The sequence below is a fragment of the Lithobates pipiens genome, unplaced genomic scaffold (assembly GCF_037356315.1).
Source record: "Lithobates pipiens isolate NorthernLeopardFrog02 unplaced genomic scaffold, aLitPip1_a1.2 Scaffold_23, whole genome shotgun sequence".
Taxonomy (NCBI): domain Eukaryota; kingdom Metazoa; phylum Chordata; class Amphibia; order Anura; family Ranidae; genus Lithobates; species Lithobates pipiens.
The window spans coordinates 50,948,626-50,974,595 of record NW_027507785.1 but is presented as its reverse complement, the minus strand read 5'-3'; the positions used below and the strand labels follow the sequence as shown (position 1 = coordinate 50,974,595).

Here is a 25,970-nt window from a genome sequence, read left to right as displayed (position 1 = left end):
AAGGATGGAAATATAAAAACTGCCAGTGTTTAATAATGCATAAAGTTTAAGTCTGTGCAAACAAAATATTCAGTACATCTCTGCAATGCATCCACATTTCCCCATATTTTAGTTCTCCAAAAACGCTGCAAGTACAGAAAAGTACCAGTTGGTCCTGCCAGGAATACACTAAGTTCCTAACTTCCTGTAGTGGGCTGACAACACTGCCTCTGCTGCACTGAAGTGTTTTAACCCTGCTCAGTTCTCCTCTATGGACTACAGAACACATCCCCATTTCAGTAAGGGATAAAAATACTGCTTGGGATTTCAGTGCAGCAGAAGCAGCATCGCCAGCACATTGCAGGAAGATAGAAACTTGCTGTATGTCTGTCAGGGCCAACAGATATTTTTTTTGTACTTGCAGCAATGTTTTTAGAGAGCCAAACCATGGGGAAATGTGCATGAATTTCAAAAGCACTACTTTTTTTTTTTCATTCTGCATACACAAAAAATAATCAAAATAAAGCTTTTTATGAAGAACATCATTTCTTTTATTAAAGAAAATTAATAAGCTATTGAGCGGACTAGAACCCAGCCGTCATTTAACAGGATACATAAGAGGGCCAGGTGAAGTGCATGCAGCTCCTTACAGATTAGGTCTTGAGATCCTACTGCACATATAAAAAAAAAAACACAAGAGGGCGCCTCCATCTAGGCGTAGTGATATTTTAAAAAGAACAAAAAAACAATAAAATGCACTCACTAGTTAAAAGTTGATCAAGGCTTGTCATAAACCCATAGAGACCTCCAAAGGATCACCGTGAGCCTGCAGAGTTCTATAGGCATGTGGCTGGCTGAAGCAGAGTTCTTGGTGGAAGTACAGCTGTCAGGCTGCAACAGCAGCTTCCAGAAGTAGCAAGATGGCTGCAGCTACATGTTTCAGGGCAGACAAGAGCACCCCTTTATCAAACCATAGGAAAGGTTTGATAAAGGGGCGCGCCTGTCTGCCTTGAAACATGTAGCCACCCTCCCTCCACTTCCTGTCACCCAGACGAAAGGGGAGCTGTTTGGCGTTGCAGCCATCTTGCTACTTCTGGAAGCTGTTGTTGCTTATGTTCCACCCTGAAGCCTGACAGCTGTACTTCTGCCAAGAACTCCAAAGGATCCCCGTGAGGCCGCAGAGCTCTACAGGCATGTGGCTGGCTGAAGCAGAGTTCTTGGTGGAACATGTGGCCGCAGCCATCTTGCTACTTCTTGAAGCTGCTGTTGCTTATGTTGCAGCCTGACAGCTGTACTTCCACCAAGAACTCTGCTTCAGCCAGCCACATGCCTGTAGAGCCCTGCAGCATCATGGTGTTCCTTTGGGGGTCTATATGGGTTTATGACAAGCCTTGATCCACTTTTAAAGAGTGAGTGCATTTTTATTGTCTTTTATTTATTTTATTAAATTTCTACACCTTGATGGAGGCGCCATCTTGTGCTTGTTTTTTTTATATGTTTTTATTGTCAATTTGTACATGCCCCTTTGATCTCACTGCCTCACCTGATTTTAGCTGTTTACATAGTTTTGGTAGAAGCTGTGATGGATTCACTAGTATCAGTTTTCCAAGACATTCCGCAACCACATTCCTGGTGCCTTCCTCTGTAGCTTCACAGTGCTCAAGCAAGAGTTTCCATACATCCTCCTGGTACGGCCTTAGTTCCTCACTGGGTAGGGATGTCAGGGCTTCCTTGAGTGAGTGTAGCAGAAGATACTGCCTCCTCAGGTGTCCTCCAATCTCTTTTAACAAGAAGGGCAGGAAATCTGCTGGACTTCCAACACAAGCATTCCCTAGAGCATATGAAGCTGCAGACTTCACCTCTTCACTGGGGGATGCAAAGGCCTCTAGGATCACACTTTTCAACTCCTTCTGCTGGCTTCCAAGGTTCCTCTCATGTCCAATCTCTGCCAGGGTCAAGAAGGCCAACACTTTCACATGGTCACCAGCACGAGGGTTCTTGGCATCTTGTATGAACTGGCTGATGGATGAATTGGACTCTTTAGGACAAGCACTGGCTAAGGATGCCACACACTTAGCCACAGAGGTGAAGGCCTGTTTGTGAAGTGTAGAGCCCGAAGAGGTTACTGGCCCTGTCAGTTGCTTGAGGAGATCACCATAACCAAGATGGGGAGTGTGGCTGGCAACCAGTGCCCTTATTAAAGATAAAATGGAGGTAAGGGCTCCTCCTTGGAGCAGTGGGGAGTGCACAAGTTGAAAAAGTTGGGGAAGGGTTTGAGTGTTAAGCTTGGAAAGAGAGGCGGGATGAGCCGACACCAAGGTGGTTAGAAAGTCAACAGTCACCTGGGCTATATGCATATCTGATTCGGCAAGTAGTGACGGAAGCTCTGCCACTACTGGATCCAACATGGCGGGTTTTAGGCAGTCACTGTAATTCCTAACTAGCACTTCAAGAGCAGAAAGAGTAATAAGTCTCAGAGCTCGCTGATTCTTCCGCAGAAAAGAAGCCAGGATGGGCAGGGTGTCCTTCAGCAGAGGCCGCAAGTCAATCTTAAGTGGAGAGCCTGCTATTAGAGTGAGAACTTTCACCGCAGTAAGCCGTGTAATCTCATTGCGGAGACGTTCTAGGATGAGCTGGAGAGTAGGCGGAAGGTCGCTGCCAAGTTGGTCACCAAGATGGCTGATGAGATGGCCCATGCAAGACAACGCCCTCTCCTTTACCTCCTGGTCTATGTCCGTTGCCTGCAGCCTTTTCAGAGTGGCAGCAAACAGTTCTTTTGTGTAGGGTGAAGGCTGAGAGCTCTTAGCTTGTTCCAGAGGCCGGATCACTCTCACCAGCTGCTGTGCCACCAGCAGAGCCTCAGAGGTGATTTTGTAGAAAGGGTCTGATATACATGTGACTACTGGGGGCAAGAGAGCTGGGAGGTGTGCCTGGAAACATTCAGGAGGATGGCTGTTGAGTATCACATTCAAGAAGGCCAAAGTGTCCAGGCGCATGTTGGAGCTGCTAGATTTATCCATCAGTGAGAAAACAAGTCCTGTAAAAGTAAAAATAAAAATACAGTCAGTAAAAATTGCTGTTGATTTACATCAGTGGTCTCCAGACTGCGGCCCAGGGGCCAGATGGGGCCCTTTGCATGTCTGTATCCATCCCTTAGGGCACTGTTTCTCCAAATGAAACCAATAATAGGCCACCATTCCTTGCATTAACACCATTGATAGTGCACTGTTTCTCCCACTGATACCAACAATGGGGCAAAATTCGTCCAACTGACACCAATGATGGGGGCACCATTCCTTCCAGTGACACTATAAATGAGGCAACATTCCTCACACTTATAATAGGTCACAATTTCTCCCATTCAAACCGATGATGAAGCAAGGTTTACTTCTACTGGCCAAAGTCTGCCCCCCCCCTAAAGCCTGAAGGACAGTAAACTGGCTCTTTGCTTAGAAAGTCTGGAGATTTTCACGTGTTCGTTATTTTGCTTATTCGTAATTTTGCAATTTTCGTATTTTGGTTCTTTCAGCTATTCGGATGTGAATGTATGAATACTAACAAATTCGTACGAAAAATCTATTAGTTACGAACCGAATCGCACATGTCTACTTCTTATTGTTATCAACATTTAAAGGGAAGGGGGTTGGGGACAGCTGCTACCTTGCCAAGGGCCCCATTCTGTCTTACTCCACCTTTTGGCTGAGGTCCTGATTCTGTACACCTGCTGTGCCCATTATGAGGGCCTTGTATTAAATGTATTATTTATCTTATATCATGAAGAATTTAACAGAGGATACAACACACAAAAGTTGGTGGGAAAAAAAACTAAAACTCAAAAGGTGGACAAGAACAGAGCTGGGAACTATGGCATGGGCCATGGAGATTACACCGTTGGAGTATCCAAGTAGCCAGAAACTGACTCGGTTCTTCAAGTAATTATTTTTTGATGGGATGACTTTTAAAAAGCTCCCTGAAATGTTCAGAATTCATATTTTCTGTAAAATATTTTGTGTGGTTCAGTTTGCCATTAAAATAAACTCTTACCTGGGATGAGAGCGGGGATGTGCTGGGAGAGGCAACCAGGGAGTGCAGCAGTCAGTTCTGTGAAGACCGCAAAACAGCCTTGACGGGATTTGGTGCTCTTGTCTTTTAGGAGTTTGTGGAGGGATTTCATTACGGATGGAACCTGGAAGGACAGGACAGATAAAATGAGAGGTTCAACACACAGGACTGTTGTACTTCAAGGATGGTTCATACACCGTGGCTGCACCGTAGAGCACGGCCATTGGTGTGGACTGTGAGGAACAATGTAGGTGCACGGTTTGCTTTTTTTTCATTTTACTAAAATGTTACAAAGTAACATTTGAATCACTTCTATTTGCCCCAGAGCGTTATGATGTGGTTTAGTGTGTTGCAACACACCGCGCCAAAATAAATACTGCATGTCCTACTTTAGGCCTCGTTGCCACGGGCACTGACAACCAGAACTTGTTTGTGCACTTCAGCTGCCACCAATTAATATCTGTTTGGACGCAGCAGCTGCTCATCCAAATTTGACAGCAACGCAGGTGCAGATGAGTGGCCACAAAAGACATGAATAGGTTGCCTGCATGCTGAAAAAAAGGCGCTCATTCATGGGCTATGGGTATCAGCACCCATCTAAATGAGGCCTTATAGGCAGTACTATAACATGCTAATGTAGTTTCACAAATCATTAACCTCATTTAAATGTGAAGCTTTCATTAAATAATGATGCTATGAAGTGGCTTGTTCAGGAAATTCCTGTATTGGGTGGCAACTTTCTTTCCCTGTCTTCTGAATTGTGCTTCTGTGGTGCCACCCTGCCACATGCACCCCCCCCCCCCCCCCCTCGTGGAAACTACATGCAGCCATGCTGACAGAGATAGCCACAGGCGTGATCCACCATAGTTACTATTGGGAAGCTGGTCCAGGAGGTATAAAGTGAAGCTAAAGACGAAGTGAGCACAGGTAGACAGGAAAGGACTGAAAGCAGCTGGGAGGGGCTCAAAAAATAAATAAAAAATAAAATTAAATTTATATATTAGGGCTGTGGAAATTAATGATTAATTCCTCGATTAATCAATAAATTTTTTTGATCGATCAAAATTCTTTTGATCGGTACTCGCCTCTCTCCGCTGGCTTCCGGGTCTTCAGGCAGTTCCATCAGAGATCTAGTGATGTCACGGACATCGACGTCACCGGACTCCTCCCCCCTTCCCCAAGTGCCTCCATTTGTTAACGAAGGGAAGGGGGGAGGAGTCTGGTGATGTCGAAGTTCTGATTGAACGTAACGTGTACGGGGGAGGAGCTGCGCATGACGTCACCCACTGCTGTTTTTATCATCTTTATATGATTAGTTTGTGTTTGAACACAAACATTTAATCCTAATTAATACTTAAAGAGGAAGTAAACCCTGATGGGTTTACTTCCTCTTTTTTTCCCTGCAAAGGTAAAGCATAATGGACTACTATGCATCGCATAGTAGCTCATTATGTGTCACTTACCTGACACAGGAGCCAGCGAAGTCGCCGCTGATCCCTGTAGTCCGCCGCATACATCTTGCTGGTGGCGTCTCGCAGCTCCGACGAATGACAGCGGCGAAGCCGCGATGACGTCACTCCCGCGCATGCGCACGGGAGTCGCGTCTCGCAGCTCCGCCACAGCCATTCGGCGAAGCCGCGATGACGTCACTCCCGCGCATGCGCACGGGAGTCGACAAATTAGGCAAATCCATTCTTGGACTTGCCGCATTTAGTGCGCCTGCGCGCCGCTGTCTACGGCGCATGCGCCGTAGACAGCGGTGCCCATTTTCGGGCAAATATCTCCTAAACCATATAGGTTTAGGAGATATTGCTTGGACCTACAGGTAAGCCTTAATCTAGGCTTACCTGTAGGCCACAGTTGTTTGAAGGGGTTTACTTCCTCTTTAAGCGGTGAGCACTTAGATCAGGAGTCTCAAACTTGTGGCCCTCCAGCTGTCGCAAAACTACAAGTCCCATCATGCTTTTGCCTGTGGGTGTCATGCTTGTAACTGTCAGCCTTGCAATGCCTCATGGGACTTGTAGTTTTGCAACAGCTGGAGGGCCGCCAGTTTGAGATCCCTGACTTAGATCTTTTCTTTCTACCCATGACCTGGTGTCCTTGCTGAGATCTAAGGAGACGTGAGAGAAGTTTATGGTCCTTGTTAATCCTTTTGATACCCGATTGCACGACCACCTGTTTGCACAGGGATCCATGCCATAAGGTGAGAGTGATTAGTTAAACCGGAGGTGGAGGGATTGGCACGCTACTGTGGAGAAAAAGAATGACTTACATCAGTTCTACAGTTTGAATTTAAAACGTATTTGTGTGAACTGTGAAGTTAAGTCATGGATTGTGGAAAATAACTAGTGTCGGGTGATTGTATGTAGTGTATACCACATTTACCACTGACTAATGCAGAGTTGCAATACAAGGAGATCAGCTAAAAGTAGTTGGATCTGTATGTGTGTTATAATTAATCGAAATTAGTCAATTAATCGATTTAAAAAACAATGGATTAACCGAACACGAAAATTTTAATCAGTAACAGCAATAATATATATATATATATATATATATATATATATATATATATATATATATATACATACACACACTCACACACATGCACTATATCACCAAAACCATTGGGACGCCTGCCTTTACACAAACGTGAACTTTAATGGACCTATAGACTTGGCCCCTTTTGCTGTTATAGGAATAACTTGAGAGTCCCTCAGTTGCCCAAGTAAGTTACCTACATATTCATCTGAAACTAGTAGGGAGGTTAGTGTAGGTCAAAGGGTAGGAGTTAAAGGACTGCTGTGCTTTTTATGAACATGTGAGGGGCTGAAGACTTGTACATATATGAACCCTAAAAAATGTGAAAGGAAACAATGAAGTGTAGCAAGTCCTACCTGTTTCTGCAGAGCACTGAGTGGGGTGTCCCCTTTGCTAGTGGCCTCCACATTCTGCCTCCAGCTCTGAGAAGCCCGTGACTGTCTCAGCAGGGCGATGTAGGCAGAGAAAATGTCTGACTTGACGTTCTCCTCCCTCTCCTTGAAGCGCAGGATAATGGCGGGGGCAGCGGTCTTGTAGAACTGAGACAGCAAATCGGGCCGAGCAGTGATCAGAGCCTCCAGACACTTTGTTGCAGAGCGCCTCACCTTCCAGCTCATGTCATCGTCATCGCTGTACTCCTCCTCGCTCTCTGAGGGAAGCAAGCAAGAAAGAGTCATTCCTCCAGCCATCTGAGTCTAGATCGGCCTGAGCTCAGACTTGGGCGTACAATGGTAGCCTTAAATTAAACCTGTGCCCAGGATATAGACATTAAAGTATTTACATATCCTTAACAAGCAGTAAATAGTCTTTTATCAAGTTGTTCTGACCTCTATAGCTGCAGGCACTGTGGAGCAATACCTCCTCAAAGTTCAAAGAAGATGCAATGAAGTCCTTTAAGTTGGTTCTCTCAACAACTCAGCTCCCCTGTGCCTCCTTCCAGCAGTAACCCAGCAGCTCTGTTCCCCTGTGCCTCCTTCCAGCAGTAACCCAGCAGCTCTGTTCCCCCGTGCCTCCTCCCAGCAGTAACTCAGCAGGTCTGCCCACCCTGTGCCTCCTCCCAACAGTAACCCAGCAGCTCTGCTCCTCCTGTGCCTCCTCCCAGCAGTAACTGAGCAACTCTGCTCCCCCTGTGCCTCCTCCCAGCAGTAACCAAGCAGCTCTGCTCCCCCTGCCAGAGCTTGTGCTCTGTATTTACATCTTACTTAGTGCTGAGTTAGTGCTGGACAGGGGAGATGCTGGAGATGAGGTGCAGAGAGAGCCAACCTGAAGGACATCAGTGCCTCATCTATGACGTTTGAGGATGGATTTCTCTACAGTACCTGTATCTATATTGGATCAGCCTGAGCTCAAGCTGGGTGTACAGTGGAAGCCTTAAAGTAGACCTGTGCCCAGAATATGGAAATTCAAGTATTTACATATCCTTAACAAGCAGTAAATAAGCAACTCACACTAACCACCTTTATAGCTGCAAACGCTGTGGTGGAATACCTCTTTAAAGTTCAAAGAAGAGGCACTGAAGTCCTTCAAGTTGGTTCTCTCAACAGCTCTGCTCCCTCTGTGCCTCCTCCCAGCAGTAACCCAGCAGCTCAGCTCCCCCTTTGCCTCCTCCCAACAGTAACACAGCAGCTCTGCCCACCCTGTGCCTCCTCCCAGCAGTAACTGGGCATCCTTCCTGTAGGGTTGCCGCCTTTTCTTCATGCCAAACCCGAACACTTTAGTGCCCTGAAACACCTTTGGGTGCCCCCCCCTCAAGGAGAGTAGTAATGCAGTGTCCATAGCGTGCTACAGTGGGTGTGGCCAAATTGCTCTTGCTGAGATCATCGCCCTGCCCCCCTAGTGATGCCAAACCTGCCCCCAGACAGCAACAGATTTGTGTGTGTGACTTTCTTGGTTACTTGGGGAGCCACAACCCACTCTGAATAATGTGTCCGGGTTTCAGTCTGCCTGAAACCTGGACACCTGATTCAAAACACGAACTGCCCGGGTGAATCCCGGACAGGTGGCAACCCTACCTCCCAGCAGTAACTCAGCAGCTCTGCTCCCCTACCAGATCTTGCGCACTGTAATTACATCTTAGTGCTGAGTCAGTGCTGATGGAGACGCTGGAGCTGAGCTACAGGGAGAGCCAGCTTGAAGGACATCAATGCCTCTGCTATTAAGCTTGAGGGTCAATTGCTCTACAGTGCCTGTAGCTGCAGAGATCAGTGAGGGGTTGCATTAAAGCTAATTTACTTTTTTTAAATATATACTGTGCAGTATATAAATATTTAATGTCCGTAGTCTAGCTACAGTTACACTTCAAAGCTGAACCCCAGGCAGGTATTACATCAGCTCCCAATAATGCAGTTACTGTTCTGTATTTATTTTAAAAATATCACTTTTATTTATGAATGTAACTGGTATGAAAACCTGAATGTGACTTGATATGAGCTTCTTGTTATCACCTGAACAGAAAAACTCCACAGAAAAACAAGAGAGGGTGGAGCAGCACGTGAGGTCAATCAGATGTGCTAAGTGAACATAATAAGCAGAGAGATGCCCTTATCAGTCATCTGCTACTCCTTCACTCTCCAGCCACAGGCTGGGAATATGTGGTGACCAGTCTTTATTGCTTAACTACACTGGAGAAAAAGTCAGGCCAGCAGTTCTGGTTCTGCTGTCTGTCAGAGCTGTATACATTTTGCAATGTTGATAAAAAGAAATACAAATCCCTTGGCCATACAGAACAGCTCCTACCGGTGTGCCTGGAGTTCAGCTAAACAAGGTTCTCCAAAGCTACACAAACCTTGCTCTTCATCACTCTCTGTCTCCATCGTGTCCTCTTCCTCCTCGCTGTCATAATTGTAGTTTGGGTCGTAGGCGATGTACTTCAGGCACAAATCTGTGATGGTGGGGACGTAAGACGAGATTTCCTTTGGGCAGCGTTTTATAAAGGACTCCATGGCCTGGAAACACTGCTCCTGCAGCTCGTCATCTTCCACCTTGCAGAAGCCAACCACTAGGGGCACTATTCTGTCCAAGTGTGGACCTAAGGAGAGCAAAGGAGAAGCGTCCTTGGTAGCAAGGGTTTCGTAAATAGTGACTGAGACCCTATAGCCAGTTATAAGCTTACTAACATTTTTAAAGCCTAATTCCAGCCATTTTTGGGGGGTTTTGGATCAAGTGGAAAACAGCTAAAGCTCTGTCAGGATTCTTTTTTTTTCCTGCCCTGTAAAAACTATACAAGAAACGGGGCACGCTTTTTAGATGGGGGTGGGTGCATTTGTTTGTTTTTTTGGGCCTGTTTACCTGTTCCAGTAAATCTGCCAGTAAATCTGTTATTTTTTAACTTTCTTTAAGAGGCCAAGCTGTACAGCAAAAGTGGCAGAGGGTTGAGACCAGCCATTTACCTGGAAGTGCTACACAGTATATGCTTAACATAAAAAAAATACTAATATACGAGGGTTCCTCAAAAAGTTTACACACTTTTTTTTTTTTTAACTCTATTAAATATAAAAAAAGTGTGGAAATCTTTTTGAAGACCCCTAATAATTAAAGTGTCACTAAACCCAGGAGCCTGCATTCGCATGGAAATGCAATTATTTTAGTAAATATAAACTGCTAAATACCTTTTCACATCAGCAGTATATAGCAGTCTTGTGACTTCTATCAGTGTCTGGTTAACCACTTGCCGACCGGCGCACGCCGATGTACGTTGGCAGAATTTCACAGACAGGCAGATGGACATGCGCGCCAATCAGAACCTCCGTGAGTCTGATCGCGGGTCCCGCGGACTACGCCGCGGGGAGGAAGAAATGGGAGATGCTAATGTAAACAAGCATCTCCCCGTTCTGCCTAGTGACAGTGTCACTGATGATCTCTGCTCCGTGTGATCGGAGCAGAGATCAGTGACGTGTCATAGACAGTCACGCTCCCACAGTTAGAAACACACGACTAGAACACACTTAACCCCTACACTGCCAATGTCATTTACACAGGAATCAATGCATTTGTATAGCACTGATTGCTGTATAAATGACAATGGTCCCAAAAATGTGTTAAAAGTGTTCGATGTGTCCGCTATAATGTCGTAGTCACGATAAAAATCGTTGATCGCCACCATTACTAGTTAAAAAAATATATATTAATAAAAATGCCATAAAACTATCCCCTATTTTGTAAACGCTCAAACTTTTGCGCAAACCAATCAATAATCGCTTATTGTGATTTTTTTTTTTTTTACCAAAAATATGTAGAAGAATACGTATCGGCCTAAACTGAGGAAAAAAAGTTTTTTTTATATCATTTTTGGGGATATTTATTATAGCAAAAAGTAAAGTGATTTTTTTTCAAAATTGTCGCTCTTTTTTTTGTTTATAGCGCAAAAAATAAAAACCGCAGAGGTGATCAAATACCACCAAAGAAAGCTCTATTTGTGTGGGGAAAAAAAGGACATCAGTTTTGTTTGGGAGCCACGTCGCACGAGCACGCAATTGTCAGTTAAAGCGACGCAGTGCCGAATCGCAAAACGCGCTCTGGTCTTTGGCCTGCAAAATGGTTTGGGGCTTAAAGGGGTTGTAAAGGTTTGTTTTTTATTTTCTACATAGGTTCCTCTAAGCTAGTGCATTGTTGGTTCACTTACCTTTTCCTTCGATTTCCCTTCTAAATGTTTTTTTTCTTTGTCTGAATATCTCACTTCCTGTTTCTCCTCAGTAAACTTCTCACCATCATCCGAGCTGGTGGTTAGTCTGCCAGAACAGCTTACTGAACAGCTTACTGAGGAGGAACAGGAAGTGAGAAATTCAGACAAAGAAAACAAAGAAAAAAAACATTTATAAGGGAAATCGAAGGAAAAGGTAAGTGAACCAACAATGCACTAGCTTAAAGGAACCTATTTAGAAAATAAAAAACGAACCTTTACAACCCCTTTAAGTGGATAAAGCCTGTAGGAGAAGTTTTCAATCTGTTTGGACAGTGCTGATTGGACATGTGCTGATCACATGCACCCTCCCAGGAAAAAAAAAAAACTCTCTCGCAATACACACCAAACTGAGCATGTGCAGCTTGTCCCCTTCCCTCAGTAATACCCAGAGATGAACTGGGGCACTGGAAGAAGTGGAGGATCAGAGAATTCGGGCTCAAACAGCCCTTTTTTCACAATGCAGAGGATTAATCCCTTAGGTTCCACAATGAGTTTAACAAGCATGCTTTACTGTATATACAGACTGATTTTACTGTTGTGGGTTTAGTAACAATTTAATGCGAGATCCACTTTAGTGCAGTACCAGCCAAAGATACAGGCGGCAGATCTTTACCCTTCCAATAAAAGCTGAGATATTGTGGAAGGGGTCAGCAGACTCCTTACAAGAGTGTTATATGAAAGAACACATGCCCCAGTATCCCTTTAGAAGTGCATGCCCCTGCCGGCTTGGCAAATGAGTGCTGCAAACTTCAACTGCTGATTAGTTGCCTGAGGATGCGCATCTAAAGGGATGGAGCAAAATAATTGTTGGCAGAGAAAGCTAAAGGCTATGAGAGATAGGCTAGCAACAGCACAGGTCAGGTGGAAAGGGATTGATGATTATTATTCAGAAGGCTCAATATAGCTGTTGCCGTTTCATAGGGGTATAATGCAAAGATGCAAGTTTGCAGAGAATAGAGAGTAATCAGTTTCAACACAGAAGAGGACTTGCTACTAGACATGTGCAATTTGTTTAGTTCCGAATTCGTTTTTTTAACAAATTTTGACAAATCCGTTAATTTCCGAATTTTTCAATTTCTGAAATTTCCAACTTTTCGAATTCTTACATTTTCGAAATTTTCGAAAATTGGAAAATTTCGGAAATAGGAAAATTTCAAAAATTCGAAATTTCGGAAATTGGAAATTTTGGAAATTGGAAAAAATTCGGAAATTTCAGAAATGAGAAAATTCACAAAATCTAAATTTCGGAATTACGAAAATTCGAATTAGGAAATTCCAAAATTCGGAAATTTGAAAATCCAAAAATAAGAATGAAAATCTGAACATTCAAAAGAATGTAAATCTGTAAACTCGAAAAACCGAAAAAAAATGAAATAATAACTAATAATAAATATTAAATTATAGGTATTGGAATTTCCTTTCAAATTTGGCTGTTAGTGAACATATTTGAACGAATTATCTGAAATAACGAATACCGTATCTAAACGAATGGAACGTAACGATCCAATAATAAGAAATAACAACAATAATAATAAAACCTTTTTATTATTATTAATTATTATTAATTTGTTCCATTCCATTTGTTTAGATGCGGCATTCGTTATTTTTCGGATAATTCATATAAATTTGTATTTGTTATGTTAACAAACAGCCAAATTTGAAAGGAAATTCCAATACCTATAATTTAATAGTTAGTTATTATTGGTTATTATTTTTGAATTTGACTTATTTTCTTTCTTTTTTTCGAATTTCTGAATTTCCGAAGAAAAGCAAACAAACGAATGAAACAAAAACAATTTTTTTTGTTAGTGCACATGTCTACTTGTTACCCGTATGGGGAGAAACAGGCAAGGCTGGAGTTTTCCTTTATAGCAGCCATTCTTAACCAGGGTTCCGTGGAACCCTAGGGTTCATCCAGAGAAGGGGTTCCTTGAGCTGTGGCTGATTTGCCTCCTATTTGATGGTGCCTACATACTTTTGAGCCAATGCCAATTGGAGGACCCAGTGGTATGACACCAATGATCTTTATAGCTCTCTGTAAGAGGGCAATTCTTATCACCATTGTAAAAAAAGGTCATTCTTCTCACTGACCACCAAAGTAAGGGGTATTGTTCCCACTGACCCCCAATGAATGGGTTTTATCAGGGGTTCCCAGAGACCTGAAAATAATTTTAAGGGTTCCCCCTGGGGTAAAAAGGTTGGGAAAGGCTGCTTTAGAGTTTTACATTAATGTGCAAGTTCCATGTTTGTTCCCCATACCTAATCTGTGTCCTGCTTGCCAACTGACAGCTGCCACGCACTGAATGTAAGTCCTGGTGGTTGACGTAGACTCGTTCTTCTTCATTTCACCCACAAGGTGCTCTACAAGTTCAGTGAAGAGGTTCCCATTGCAGGTCTGTACCAGGTGCCCAAGCGCCAGCACCGCTCTCTTTCTCACAGCGAGCCGCGGACTGGTGAGCTGGCTGAGTAGGCAAGTGAGGATGGAAGGGTGGAAGGTGTAGAGGGCCCCTCCTAATCTGATGGGGACAAACAGGAGAGGAGAGAAGGGTGGGTACAACATCACATGGTGGAACTTGTGTATATGAATATGAACCTGCCAAGGAGCTGATACCCACCTTCCCAACATGTCCGACAGGATGTCAAGAGCCTCCAGCTGCACAGCGGCGTCGTCCCGTTTACCGATAGCTCCGGTCAGCTGACCCGTGATCTTACGACACACGTTGGCAGCCAGAGTTGAGCCTGGACCAAAATTTAGGCATAATAATAAAAAAAGAAGCTTGCATTTCATAGATATGTATATTGACAGCGCAGATCCAGAATCTTAAAAAGCGGAGTTCCACCCAAAAGTGGAAGCTCCGCTTATCTGCCTCCCCCCCCCTTCCGGTGCCACATTTTGCACCTTTCGAGGGGTGAGAGCGGGTACCTGTTTTTGACAGGCACCTTCCGAGAGATCTTGCCGTGGTGAGATCACTCGGAAGTTTTGCCCCCCTCCTCCTTCCCCCGCCACCGTGGCCATTCCGAAAGCGAGCATGCTTTGCGCATGTGCAGTAGGGAACCGGCTGTGAAGGCTTCACTGCCAGTTGCCCTTACGGGCAATGGCAGCGGCAGCACCCGAGAGCCAATGGAAACATCGGCTGCAATGCCAACATTGCTGGATTCCAGGACAGGTAAGTGTCCAAATATTAAAGGTCAACAGCTACATGGGCCCATAGTCAACAGCTATGGACCCGCCCACAGCCTTTGGTCAGTGACGGTGAAGCAGCCCAATGATGAGCTCAAGCACAAGCAGCCAATCTGTTTATGTGATGACGAGGCGCATGCTGATATGAGGGGACAGAGATCTTTCTGTTCCTCTGCTCTCTCCTGCTATCAGTATGCTTCTTGTCAGCTCATGTACTGATTGGCTCCTTGTAAACATAAAACCGCCGCTCACCATAGCCGGTCCTAGTGTGGATGTATACATGTGAAAGCCTCAGTCAATTCCTCTCCTCGGGCCACGCCGCCTGACATGTTTTGCTCTGCCCACCGGGGGGGGGGGGGATTTAATCATAGGTGATTGTCTCCTTGTAATGCTGCTTCTGATCACAGTTCAGCCCAATGCCACCAGAGTGCCACTCTATTCAAATTCTGCTGGGAAACCGACACTTCCAGGAGTGTCCATCTCTTGTGTCCCCCTCTGCAACACTAGTGGTTCCTACTGCCAACCTGCAGGTCACTACAGAATACAGAAGTGACATGGAGGTGGGTGGTAGGAACCACTGAACCCTATGAGCAGTGGCGTCGCTAGGGGGTGGTTTTTGGGGCTACAGCCCCGAATCTGGGGCCCATAGCCCTGAGTCTCTGCAGGGGTCCCCAGCCACTGGGCTGCAGCCTCTCTGCAGCCGGGTCGCATGACAGAGCCAGAGAGCACACGGGCCGCAGGACAGAGCTGGCGGGCAGAACGGGAAAGCCGGAGGGCCGCATAACAGAGCTGGCGGGCAGGACGGGAGAGCCGGAGGGCCGCATGACAGAGCCAACAGGCAGCAAGGGAGAGCTGGCCAGTGAGAGAGCAGAGAGATCTCTCACTGCCCTGATGTAAGGGGGGGGGGGTCCTCTCTGGGGATCCTGATGTAAATATATATATATACAGTATCTCACAAAAGTGGGTACACCCCCCACATTTTTGTACATATTTTATTCTATCTTTTCATATGACAACACTGAAGAAATGACACTTTGCTACAATGTAAAGTAGTGGACAAGTAGACATCCAACTGTGGCAAATGTCACCATGCTGAACCCACATGCCTCCTACCTGAGCTGGCGGCGGGAAGTACGGATATTACAGTCTTCAGGCCGATGCTGCAGATATCTCGGAGTTGCTCCTTATCCGATAGCATGTTGCTGCACAGAGTGTCCACAATGGCCTCCACCTGGTACTCCTTCACCTTCCCCACCAGAGGACCCAGGCTGCCAGAAGAGACAAAGGATATAAACATGGCTGGGTACGGCAATTCCCATCACTGGTGCAGAAAAGAATAGTCTACGTTTTAGGGTAGGAGAACATTCTTCATAGTCATAGATCAATCACAGTAATATAGTTGCAGACTGCTGGATGTGGCCCTTTGCTTGTCTTGCCTCTGGCCCTTGGTGCACTATTCCTCCCACTGACACCAATAATTGGGCACTATTCCTCCCACTGATGCTAATGATGGGGCACTACTCCTCCCACTGATACCAATGATGGGGCACTATTCCTCCCACGGATGCCAATGATGGGGCACTATTCCTCCCACTGATGCCAATGATGGTGCACTATTCCTCCCACCGATACCAATGATGGGGCACTATTCCTCCCACTGATGCCAATGATGGGGCACTATTCCTCCCACTGGTGCCAATGATGGGGCACTATTCCTCCCACTGATACCAATGATGGGGCACTATTCCTCCCACTGATACCAATGATGGGGCACTATTCCTCCCACTGATACCAATGAAGGGGCACTATTCCCCCCCGCTGACACCAATGATGGGGCACTATTCCTTCCACTGACACCAATGATGAGGCACTATTCCTCCCATTGATACCAATGATGGGGCACTATTCCTCCCACTGATACCAATGAAGGGGCACTATTCCCCCCCGCTGACACCAATGATGGGGCACTATTCCTCCCACTGACACCAATGATGAGGCACTATTCCTCCCATTGATACCAATGATGGGTCACTATTCCTCCCACTGACACCAATGACGGGGCACTATTCCTCCCACTGACACCAATGATGGGGCACTATTCCTGGCACTGAAACCAATGATGGGGCACTATTCCTCCCACCGACAGCAGTGATGGTATATATTTTTTTGTCTTTTTTTCATTTATATCATAAAAAAAAAACAATGGTGATCAAATACCACCAAACGAAATCTCTATTTACATACTTCCCAACACCTCGTATGTACCCACCCCACCCCCCCCCCCCCTCCCCTCCTGGCAAACTCTTAGCCCTTGTACACACGGTCGGACATTCAAACGGAAAATGTCCGATCGGACCGTGTTGTCGGATAATCCGACCGTGTGTGGGCTCCATCGGACTGTTTCCATCGGAATATCCGACGGACAGAGTTTTATAGCTGGGCTATAAAACTTTCCGACAACATGATCCGATTGTGTGTAGAGAATTCCAATCGGACAAAGTGCCACGCATGCTCAGATCAAATTCCTAGACCAAAGCTATTGGCTACTAGCCTGAACGTATTCCCATCGTAACTAAATAACGTCATCACGTTACGTACGATCGGAATTTCCGACAACTTTGTCCGACTGTGTGTATGCAACAGTTTCGGACAAAATCAGTCGGATTTTGTTGTCGGAATGTCCGACCGTGTGTACAAGGGCTAATAAGAGTGAGAGAGAGAGAGAGAGCTGTGCATGATATCATAAGGCCAGGCTAACACACCTCCCAACTTTTTGATATGGCAATGAGGGACACCTATCAGCCAAAGTATGCAGGCTTAGGACACACCCCTTGCCACGCCCCTTAAAGGAGAATTGTACAAAAAAAAAACCCACAAATGATTTTTTTTTTTAACCACTTCTATTCCTTTATTTTGGCTTTTGGAATTTACAAATGCAGCAATTTATAAATCAGATGGTTTAGCACTGGGAAAGACTTTATGATAGATAAAAAGTGCATTTTATATAGATATATATAAATCAGACCAAACGGAGGAACAAATGAGGAGGAAAGAGGGACATTGCTCCAAATCAGGGACAGTCCCTCCAAATCAGGGACAGTTGGGAGCTATGGGCTAATGACCAGACAAGACACAGGAAGTGGGCTGTATAAGGTATTTACTGGCAGAAAAAAAAAGTTTTACTATCCAAAGTTAAAACAACAAGGGGAGAGGATTTATTACATGGAAAGATGAAAAAATGACTGAAGTTCCGCTTTAAGAGGAAATCTTATCCGGTGTCCTATGAAATATGGTCCCCCTTTGGATAGTGTCCGCTGTGTACTGCGCATGCGCAGTACACAGCACACACACATTCCAAAAATAGCCGAGGATGAACGGCGCCTGGGCCCCGAGTCCAGGTTCTATCCCCACCATCCAAGTGGACATAGAGTTACAATAAAAAGAGCTGAGCGCAGCGAGGCCGAGCCCGAAGCGCGGCGAGAGAAGCTCGCCCGCGAGGGGCCCTCTAATCTTCACAACCCTATCTCCGCTTGGATGGGGGGGCTACCACCTTCATTCACGGCGCAGGCGTCGTTCATCTTCAGAGATTTTCCGAAGCTTCGTCTGCCCCGTACTGTACATGCGCAGTACGGGGCGGACACTATATGATGGCCGGACACTATCTGCCAGAACACCGGCATCATTGAGTGGGATGAAGCACTGCCTCCCTCCACTGGGTCTTATATGGGAGGAGTAGCTCCCTCCCCATCAGTATTTGTCAAGACCAGACTGGAGGTCAAACACCATCTAAAACCAAAAAAAACAAATTTTCTTTGCATTTCCCATTGATGGTTCCGTAGATGAATGGTGATCGAATGTTACAGGATCCCCACACCTCTCTCACCACTTTACTGCCAAGTTCTGCACCTCTCCATTCTTGTCCTCCAGCAGCTTCAGCAGCATCTTCACCACCTTCCTCTCGCTGTCTTCATCCAGCTTGATCGCGTCCTTCTGCAGCTCCATCATCAGGTCATTGGTGGCCATGAACCTTTCCAGGAAATAGAAACAACGGGTCTGTTATTGGGCCCCCTTAACGCCATAGATCCAGGGCCATTTTTAAGGCAGGGCAAAAGGGGCAGCTGCCCTGGGCCCTGTCATTGTTGTGGGGCCCAAAGCAGCTGCTTCATACTTTCCAACTATCCTGGTTTAAATTCCCTCGCCCCTTGAGGTTTTAATCCTGTGCTGTGTCCCAGATGACTCACCTGCAGACCCTGTGTTTACATGTAAATTACCAGCATTCATATGTAAGTAGAGGCAGCTGGCGGCATTGATATGTATATCATGCCCCCCTGAGGTCATATCCACAGTAATCTCTAGCAACCAATCAACAAGCAGAATTCATGTGCTGTAACCTCTAGCAACTAACCAGTGAGCTGTAATGTGCTCTGTAACCTCTAGCAACCAGTCAGTGAGCGGTAATGATACACTGAAACCTCTGGCAACCAATCGCAATAGCTGCCTGATCTGATTCAGTAAACTGATTTCGAGTCTAGCTGCTATTTATTTTATGTCTCAGAGCAGGTGGAGAGCGAAACTGCATGGGGAGGGGGCCCCCAAGAAAAAAGTTGCCCAGGGTCCAATCAATATTAAAGACGGCCCTGAATAGATCACTTGGTAGCTGATTTCTAACGACTGGAGAAAAGTAACCCTAAAGTCGAAAGTCGGGGACTTGCCCACAGCGGCCAATCAGAACCCTCACTTGAAGCCCGATATCAGCCTAAACTTTTTTTTTGTTTTTTGGAACAGAGAGGAGAAATTCTGAACTTTTGTCACCTTCTAAAGCAATTCCGCCACCGAAAAATAATTCACAGGCACCGTGCAAAAGAAGGATTTTAATACTACACTTCTTGGAAATGTTGAGTGCCTGGCCTCCCGCTGGGTGCTGCGGTACCGCTAGGTGGCGACCATGCACCTGCGGGGTTGGTGGGGGGAACCACAAGGGACAGAGGGGAATGCACGCTGCACCTGGAAGTGTTTAGGATACTGAAGGTTCTTTGGCTGCTATAGAATGTTCCTGGCATAAGAAAGTAAAAAAAAACCAACAGCTATTCTAACCCCAGGGGTCTCCAAACTACACCTGTCCCTCTACAAAATGTTATCTGGCCCACAGCTAGGATCAGTGACCTATCCTCTTCCTAATACAGACTCTGATGGGAATTCTAATATAAAGGGAACTCTAATGGGGGACACTGAAGTAAGGGGGGGGGACTCTGATGGGGACCCTGATGTAAGGGGGTCTCTAATGCGGACCCTGATGTAAGGGGGGACTTTGATAGGGAACCTGATATAAAGTGTAACTTTTATTTATGGGTACTCTGATGTAAAGGGGGCCTCTGATAGGGACCCTGAAGTAAGGGGGACTCTGATGAGGAACCTGAAGTAAGATGGAGACTCTGATGTAAGGGGGGACTCTGATGGGGACCCTGAAGTAAGGGGGACTCTGATTGGGAACCTGATGTAATGGGGGACTCTGATGTAAGGGGGCTCTGATGGAGACCCTAAAGTAAGGGGACACAGTGATGGAGACCCTGATTTAAGGGGGACTCTGAAGTGGGGGGGACACTGATGTAATGTTGGTCTCTGGTGGGCACCCTGATGTATGGAGGGAGGTCTCTGATGGGGATCATGATTTATGGGGGGCCTCTGATGGGGACCCTAAAGTAAGAGGGACTCTGATGGGGACCCTGATGTAAAGGGGAACTCTGGTGGGGATCCTGAAGGGGGAATTCTGATTGGGACCCTGATGTAAGGGGGGACTCTGATGGGGACCCTGATTTAAGGGGGACCTGATGGGGAATCTGAAGTGGGGGAGACTGATGGGGACTCTGATGTAAGATGGGGACCCTGATGTAATAGGGGACTCTAATGGGGACCCTGATATAAAGGGAAACTTTTATTGATGGGTACTCTGATGTAAAGGGGGCCTCTGATAGGGACCCTGAAGTAAGGGGGACTCTGATGAGGAACCTGAAGATGGGGACTCTAATGTAAGGGGTGACTCTGATGGGGACCCTGACATAAGGGGGGACACTGATGGAGGCCCTGATGTAATGGGGGTCTCTGATGGGCATCCTGATGTATGGAGAGGGGTCTCTGATGGGGATCCTGATTTATGCGGGGCTTTGATGGGGACCCTGATGTAAGGGGGGACACTGATGGGGGCCCTGATTTAAGGGGGAGACTCTGATGGGGACCCAGAAGTAGGGGGACTGTGATGGGGAACCTGATGTAAAGGAGGAATATGATGTGAGATGGGGACTTATTCACTTAAAAAAAGGTGATAGATAGATAGATAGATAGATAGATAGATAGATAGATAGATAGATAGATAGATAGATAGATAGATAGATAGATAGATAGATAGAATAAATAATAATACTAAGTATAAAATAATCTATAAAAGCCTTGGTTCTGCATTGCAATGACTGGATTGAAAATAAGGGGGCAGTAGAAGACACCGTGGGGTTGATTTCCTAAAGGCAAATAGTCTGTGCACTCCAGAGCTAAGTAAATGAGGCAAAGCTTTACTTTGCAAAGAATACCCAATCACGTGCAAGAAAAAATTAAAATGAACAGCATTTTGCTTGCACGTGATTGGATGATGGGAGTCAGCAGAGCTTCTGCTCATTTACTAAGCTCTGGAGGAACTGCACTTTGCAAAGCGCTCAGTCTATTTGCCTTTAGTAAATCAACAACTGTGACTTTTATCTGATGCATCTTCCGGAGCTGTTCATTCCCTGTGACTTATGTAATTATATCCCAGAGGATTTGCTTCGGGAAATCATCCAACAGTCCGGGGCAGAGCAGCTGCGAGTAATTATAGAGTGACAGCACAACATAGATATCAGCCATGCCGATAAAGAGGCCTATTGATCGAATCTCACCCAAGATTCACACATTATTCCACCAATGTAAAGCATTGATAAATAGACTCTACATTGTTATTTATAAATGTGAACATGATCAACGTAAAGCTGAACTCCGGGATATTATCTAAATACATTCATTCTTTTACAATCTCCATTCACTTTGTGTATTTCTTCCAGATCTGTGCAGTAATCCAGTGTGAGACTTCCTGTAATAAAGACCGCTCACTGCTGCTCTCTCTCTGTGCAGAGAGACTGGTCTTGTCTCCGCCCCCTCCTGTAGTGGGTGGGGTCTGCTGGGCCCTCCCACAGCTCTGCTACTCTCTATCCTTGTGCAGGGTGACTGGTCTTGTCTCCGCCCCCTCCTGTAGTTTTCTGTAGTTGGTGGGGTCTGCTGGGCTCCTCCCAGTGCTCTACTATCTTTGTTTAGGGCAGTGTTTCTCGATTCCAGTCCTCATGGCCCACTAACAGGTCATGTTTTCAGGATTCCCCTCAGATGAAACAGCTGGGGTAATTACTAAGGCAGTGAAACTGATCAAATCACCTGTGCAAAATAATGGAAAGCCTGAAAACATGACCTGTTAGTGGGCCATGAGGACTGGAATTGAGAAACACTGGTTTAGGGGGACTGGTCTTGTCTCCGCCCCGTCCTGTATTTTTCTGGAATGGGTGGGGTCTGCTGGGCCCCTCCCAGTGCTCGGCTCTCTCTCCTGGTGCAGGGTGACTGGTCTTGTCTCCGCCTCCTCCTGTAGTTTTCTGTAGTGGGTGGGGTCTGCCAGGCCCCTCCCAGTACTCTACACTCTCTCTCCTTGTGCAGGGGGACTGGTCTTGTCTCCGCCCCCTCCTTTAGTGGGTGGGGTCTGCTGGGCCCCTCCCAGTGCTCTACTCTCTGTCCTTGTTTAGGGGGACTGGTCTTGTCTCCGCCTCCTCCTATAGTTTTTTTTTTGTAGTGGGTGGGGTCCACCAGGCCCATCCCAGTACTCTGCTCTCTCTCCTTGTGCAGGAGGACTGGTCTTGTCTCCGCCCCCGCCTGTAGTTTTTTTTGTAGTAGGTGGAGCATGCTGGGTCCCTCCCACAGCTCTGCTTTGTGCACAGGCTATGTACAGCACAGTGATGATGTCACTGCTACTTTTACAAAGTCATATCTGGGTTTGCAGATAAATTTGATGCACACAAAGTGGATTTATATCCTTTGTGGCTATTGAGGAATATATTTAGATGAAAGTTTTCCTGCAGAGTTCAGCTTTAAAGCTAACATGTGGGCACAGCTCTGTCTGACTAATGTAAAATAAAACTTGAATTTCCCTCCTGAAGTTTAATCTGCTTATATTTTAACTTCTGTGCCCCCGCCCCTCCCCCCTCCTTAACATGCCGAGGGCATTTTTTTAAACACAATGATGTCATCGCTGGGTCTCTGTACTTCTCTATGCAATGCAGGGAGATCATGGCTGGTGGGAGGAGCTTCCTGAAATACATCACAGCACCCTTCATCAGTACGCTTCTCCAGAAGCCTCAGTGGGCGGGCTCTTGGGAGGAGTTATGTAAATATGACGGGGAAATGTCATTGTGGAGGAATGGGCGTTCCTAAGCAGGCTGCATAGGTACCGCCCACATGTGATGCTGAGCCTCCATGACTGAAAGAGTGTTGGGGTTCAGGGGAGGGAAGGGTAAAGTTAGGGTTAAGGGCAGGGTTCAGGAGGACCCATATTTTTGGATTCCAGCACCAATTCCATGCACAGAATAACATGGCGCTGGCTTCCTGGCACCAAAAATCACCATAACGCACCCAAACTCTTTTTTATTTTGTTTTTGGATCGTGTTAAAACCTATGTCAGGACAGGAAGTGATGGGAAATCCCGCCCACGGGGACACCGACAACAGCAAAAACACATTTTGAATAAAGCAGAAGAAAGGTTGACAATGTTTTTTTTTTTAATTGCTATCTTTACCTTCTTATCACAATCACAACGACTCCCTGCACTTCTTGTACAGGTTTCACAAAGACAGGAAGAAAGAAAAGATCTTCCTAATGGGGTCACTGACCAGTGCCAGGACAAGTATTATTATTATTTTTTACATTTTTTTTAGCACAGCATAACAAACCCAAACTACAGCAAAAACTTTTTATGTTGTATTTGGATAGTGTTAAAACCTCTTTATGGGGTCACCAATGCCAAAGTGCTCCTCCATTCCTTAGCGGCATAGGTTGTAGATCTGGCTCTTTTTTTTGTGCCCCTCTTCTGCTGAGGTGCCTAAGGCGAAAGTCTCTTCTGCCTACCCCTTGGCCCGGTCCTGATTGGATAGTTTTAAAACCTCTGTCATAGTTTATTGCTGTGTGTGTGTCCCCAAATGAGGATATTTCTCAACTCCTGTCAGAACAGGAAGTGATGTGAGATTCCTCCCACGGGGACACCGACAACAGCAAAAACACATTTTTAATAGGGCAGAGGAAGAGTTGGTAATGTATTAATTGTGGTTCGTGCCTCTCAGTCTCGGTGTCAACTTCTTGTAAGGGTGTCACAATGACAGGAAGTAAGGGAAGATCTCCTGTATGGGGTAACCAATGCCAAAGTGTTCCTCCATTCCTTAGCGGAATAGGTTGCAGATCCTGCCCTCTTTGTGCCCCCTTCTGCTGAGGTGCCCAAGGTGAAAGCCTCTTCTGCCTACCCCTTGGCCCGGCCCTAATGGACTTAAAAAAAAAAAAAATCTGATATATTGGGCAGCCGTAAGGTCCTGCCGTAATGTTTGGTTCCCCATAGCAAATAAACTTGACTGTTCTTCAACTTTCGTTTGTAACCAGAAATATGAAACTGTATGGCTTGCAATGGACTTCAGTACCATTCTGTCTGCCTCCCACCGATCCACACGTCGGCCCCCATGCCAGTCCACATGTTGGCCCCCCACGCCAATCCACACATCAGCCCCTACGCCAGTCCACATGTCAGCCCCTACGCCAGTCCACACGTTGGCCCCTACGCCAGTCCACACGTTGGCCCCTACGCCAGTCCACATGTCGGCCCCCACGCCAATCCACATGTCGGTCTCTACACCAGTCCACACTATGGCCCCCACGCCAGTCCACACTATGGCCCCCACGCCAGTCCACACTACGGCCCCCATGCCAGTCCACACGTCGGCCTCCACACCAGTCCACACGTCGGCCCCCACACCAGTCCACACGACGGCCCCCACGCCAATACACACGTCGGCCCTTACACCAGTCCACACGTCGGCCCCCACCCCAATCGACAAGTCGGCCCCTATGTCAGTCCACACGCCAATCCACACGTCAGCCCTCAGGCCAGTCCACATGTCGGCCCCTACGCCAGTCCACATGTCGGCCCCTACACCAGTCCACATGTCGGCCCCCACACCAATCCACATGTCGGTCTCTACACCAGTCCACACTATGGCCCCCACGCCAGTCCACACTACGGCCCCCATGCCAGTCCACACGTCGGCCTCCACACCAGTCCACACGTCGGCCCCCACACCAGTCCACGCGACGGCCCCCACGCCAATACACACGTCGGCCCTTACACCAGTCCACACGTCGGCCCCCACCCCAATTGACAAGTCGGCCCCTATGTCAGTCCACATGCAATCCACACGTCAGCCCTCAGGCCAGTCCACACGTTGGCCCCTACTTCAGTCCAAACGTCGGCCCCCACTACAGCGTCTCACCTGAAGTCCTTGTCGCTGGACGTCATTTTCTCCAGCAGGTTGGAGATGTGATAGGAGACGTTGCTCATGGTGATGACGGTGAAGCCGGCACCCCCGGACAGGCTCAGACAGGGACGCACGCTGCTGGTGACCCCCAAGCCTGGGACGATATGGCGGTGGCAGTGACACGCCTCAGGGGGGTGGGGGGTGGAGGGGGCTATGGTCTGCTGTCCCCTCTTTAGAAGTCGCTGGAAAACCTGACACGGCTGTGGATATAAATAGACGGGTGAGCGTCCCAGGAAAGACCTCTGCTGGTGGCTCTCCTGTAATACAGCGTCTGCCCGGCGTCCCCAGGGGGCCCACCAATAAGGGGCCAACTCAGAGTCCCGGCATCACTTTTTTTTTTTTAAAGCAGAACTCAATTTTGGATTTTTTTTTTGCTTTTCTGCTTTAGGGTTTAACCTCCAGCTATCTGCCATAACCCCGGTATATTTATTCAGTCAGGCGGCCGGCTTTCAGATAAAAGGGGTCCCAGCGGCAGATTCGCCGCAAGATCATGTTTATCGATAGCGGGAGAGGTGCCCCCCTCCCGCCGCTTCCCGGTCAGTTCCGAGCTTAGCTCGGACCCGATCCGATGGGGCAGGAAGCCGATTGAGGCCAAGATAGCCCCACTTGGCTCTATGCTCTTGGAGGACCAGAGCGACGCCGACGTCACTTCCGATCTTCCGGCAGATTGACAGGATTTTATTTTTTCTTAAAGGGGAACTGCAGTCTGCTCACATAATTTGTAATAAAAACATCTTTGCCATTCTGAAGCTTCCCTCTGTAATTTGTAAGTTCTGTATATAATTGTATTCTATTTTGTATGTATTGCACACTGCCCTCACCGTGCACACGGCACTAATAATGTTTTCAGTACATGTTTTGCATTCTTTCGAGTCCTGATTAGAATTAGCCT

General features: G+C 46.6%; 1 protein-coding gene across 2 annotated transcripts in view; it reads right to left on the bottom strand.

Annotated features, from left to right (window-relative positions):
• The window catches only part of LOC143927495 (cullin-associated NEDD8-dissociated protein 1-like), a 37,590-nt gene extending 12,361 nt beyond the window's left edge, over window positions 1-25,229 (bottom strand). Inside the window, exons 1-9 of one of the 2 annotated variants that reach the window (XM_077451589.1) lie at window positions 25,034-25,229; window positions 18,328-18,471; window positions 15,558-15,712; window positions 13,879-14,002; window positions 13,523-13,779; window positions 9,368-9,610; window positions 6,939-7,231; window positions 4,024-4,165; window positions 1,523-3,016 (exon numbers count right to left, since the gene is read on the bottom strand). In XM_077451589.1, coding sequence (XP_077307715.1) covers window positions 1,523-3,016; window positions 4,024-4,165; window positions 6,939-7,231; window positions 9,368-9,610; window positions 13,523-13,779; window positions 13,879-14,002; window positions 15,558-15,712; window positions 18,328-18,471; window positions 25,034-25,101 — 2,920 coding nt within the window. In that variant the 5' untranslated portion in view covers window positions 25,102-25,229. The remainder of the gene's footprint in view (window positions 1-1,522; window positions 3,017-4,023; window positions 4,166-6,938; window positions 7,232-9,367; window positions 9,611-13,522; window positions 13,780-13,878; window positions 14,003-15,557; window positions 15,713-18,327; window positions 18,472-25,033) is intronic. The other variant, XM_077451591.1, reaches the window with a different exon arrangement.
• Between the last annotated feature and the right edge of the window lie 741 nt (window positions 25,230-25,970).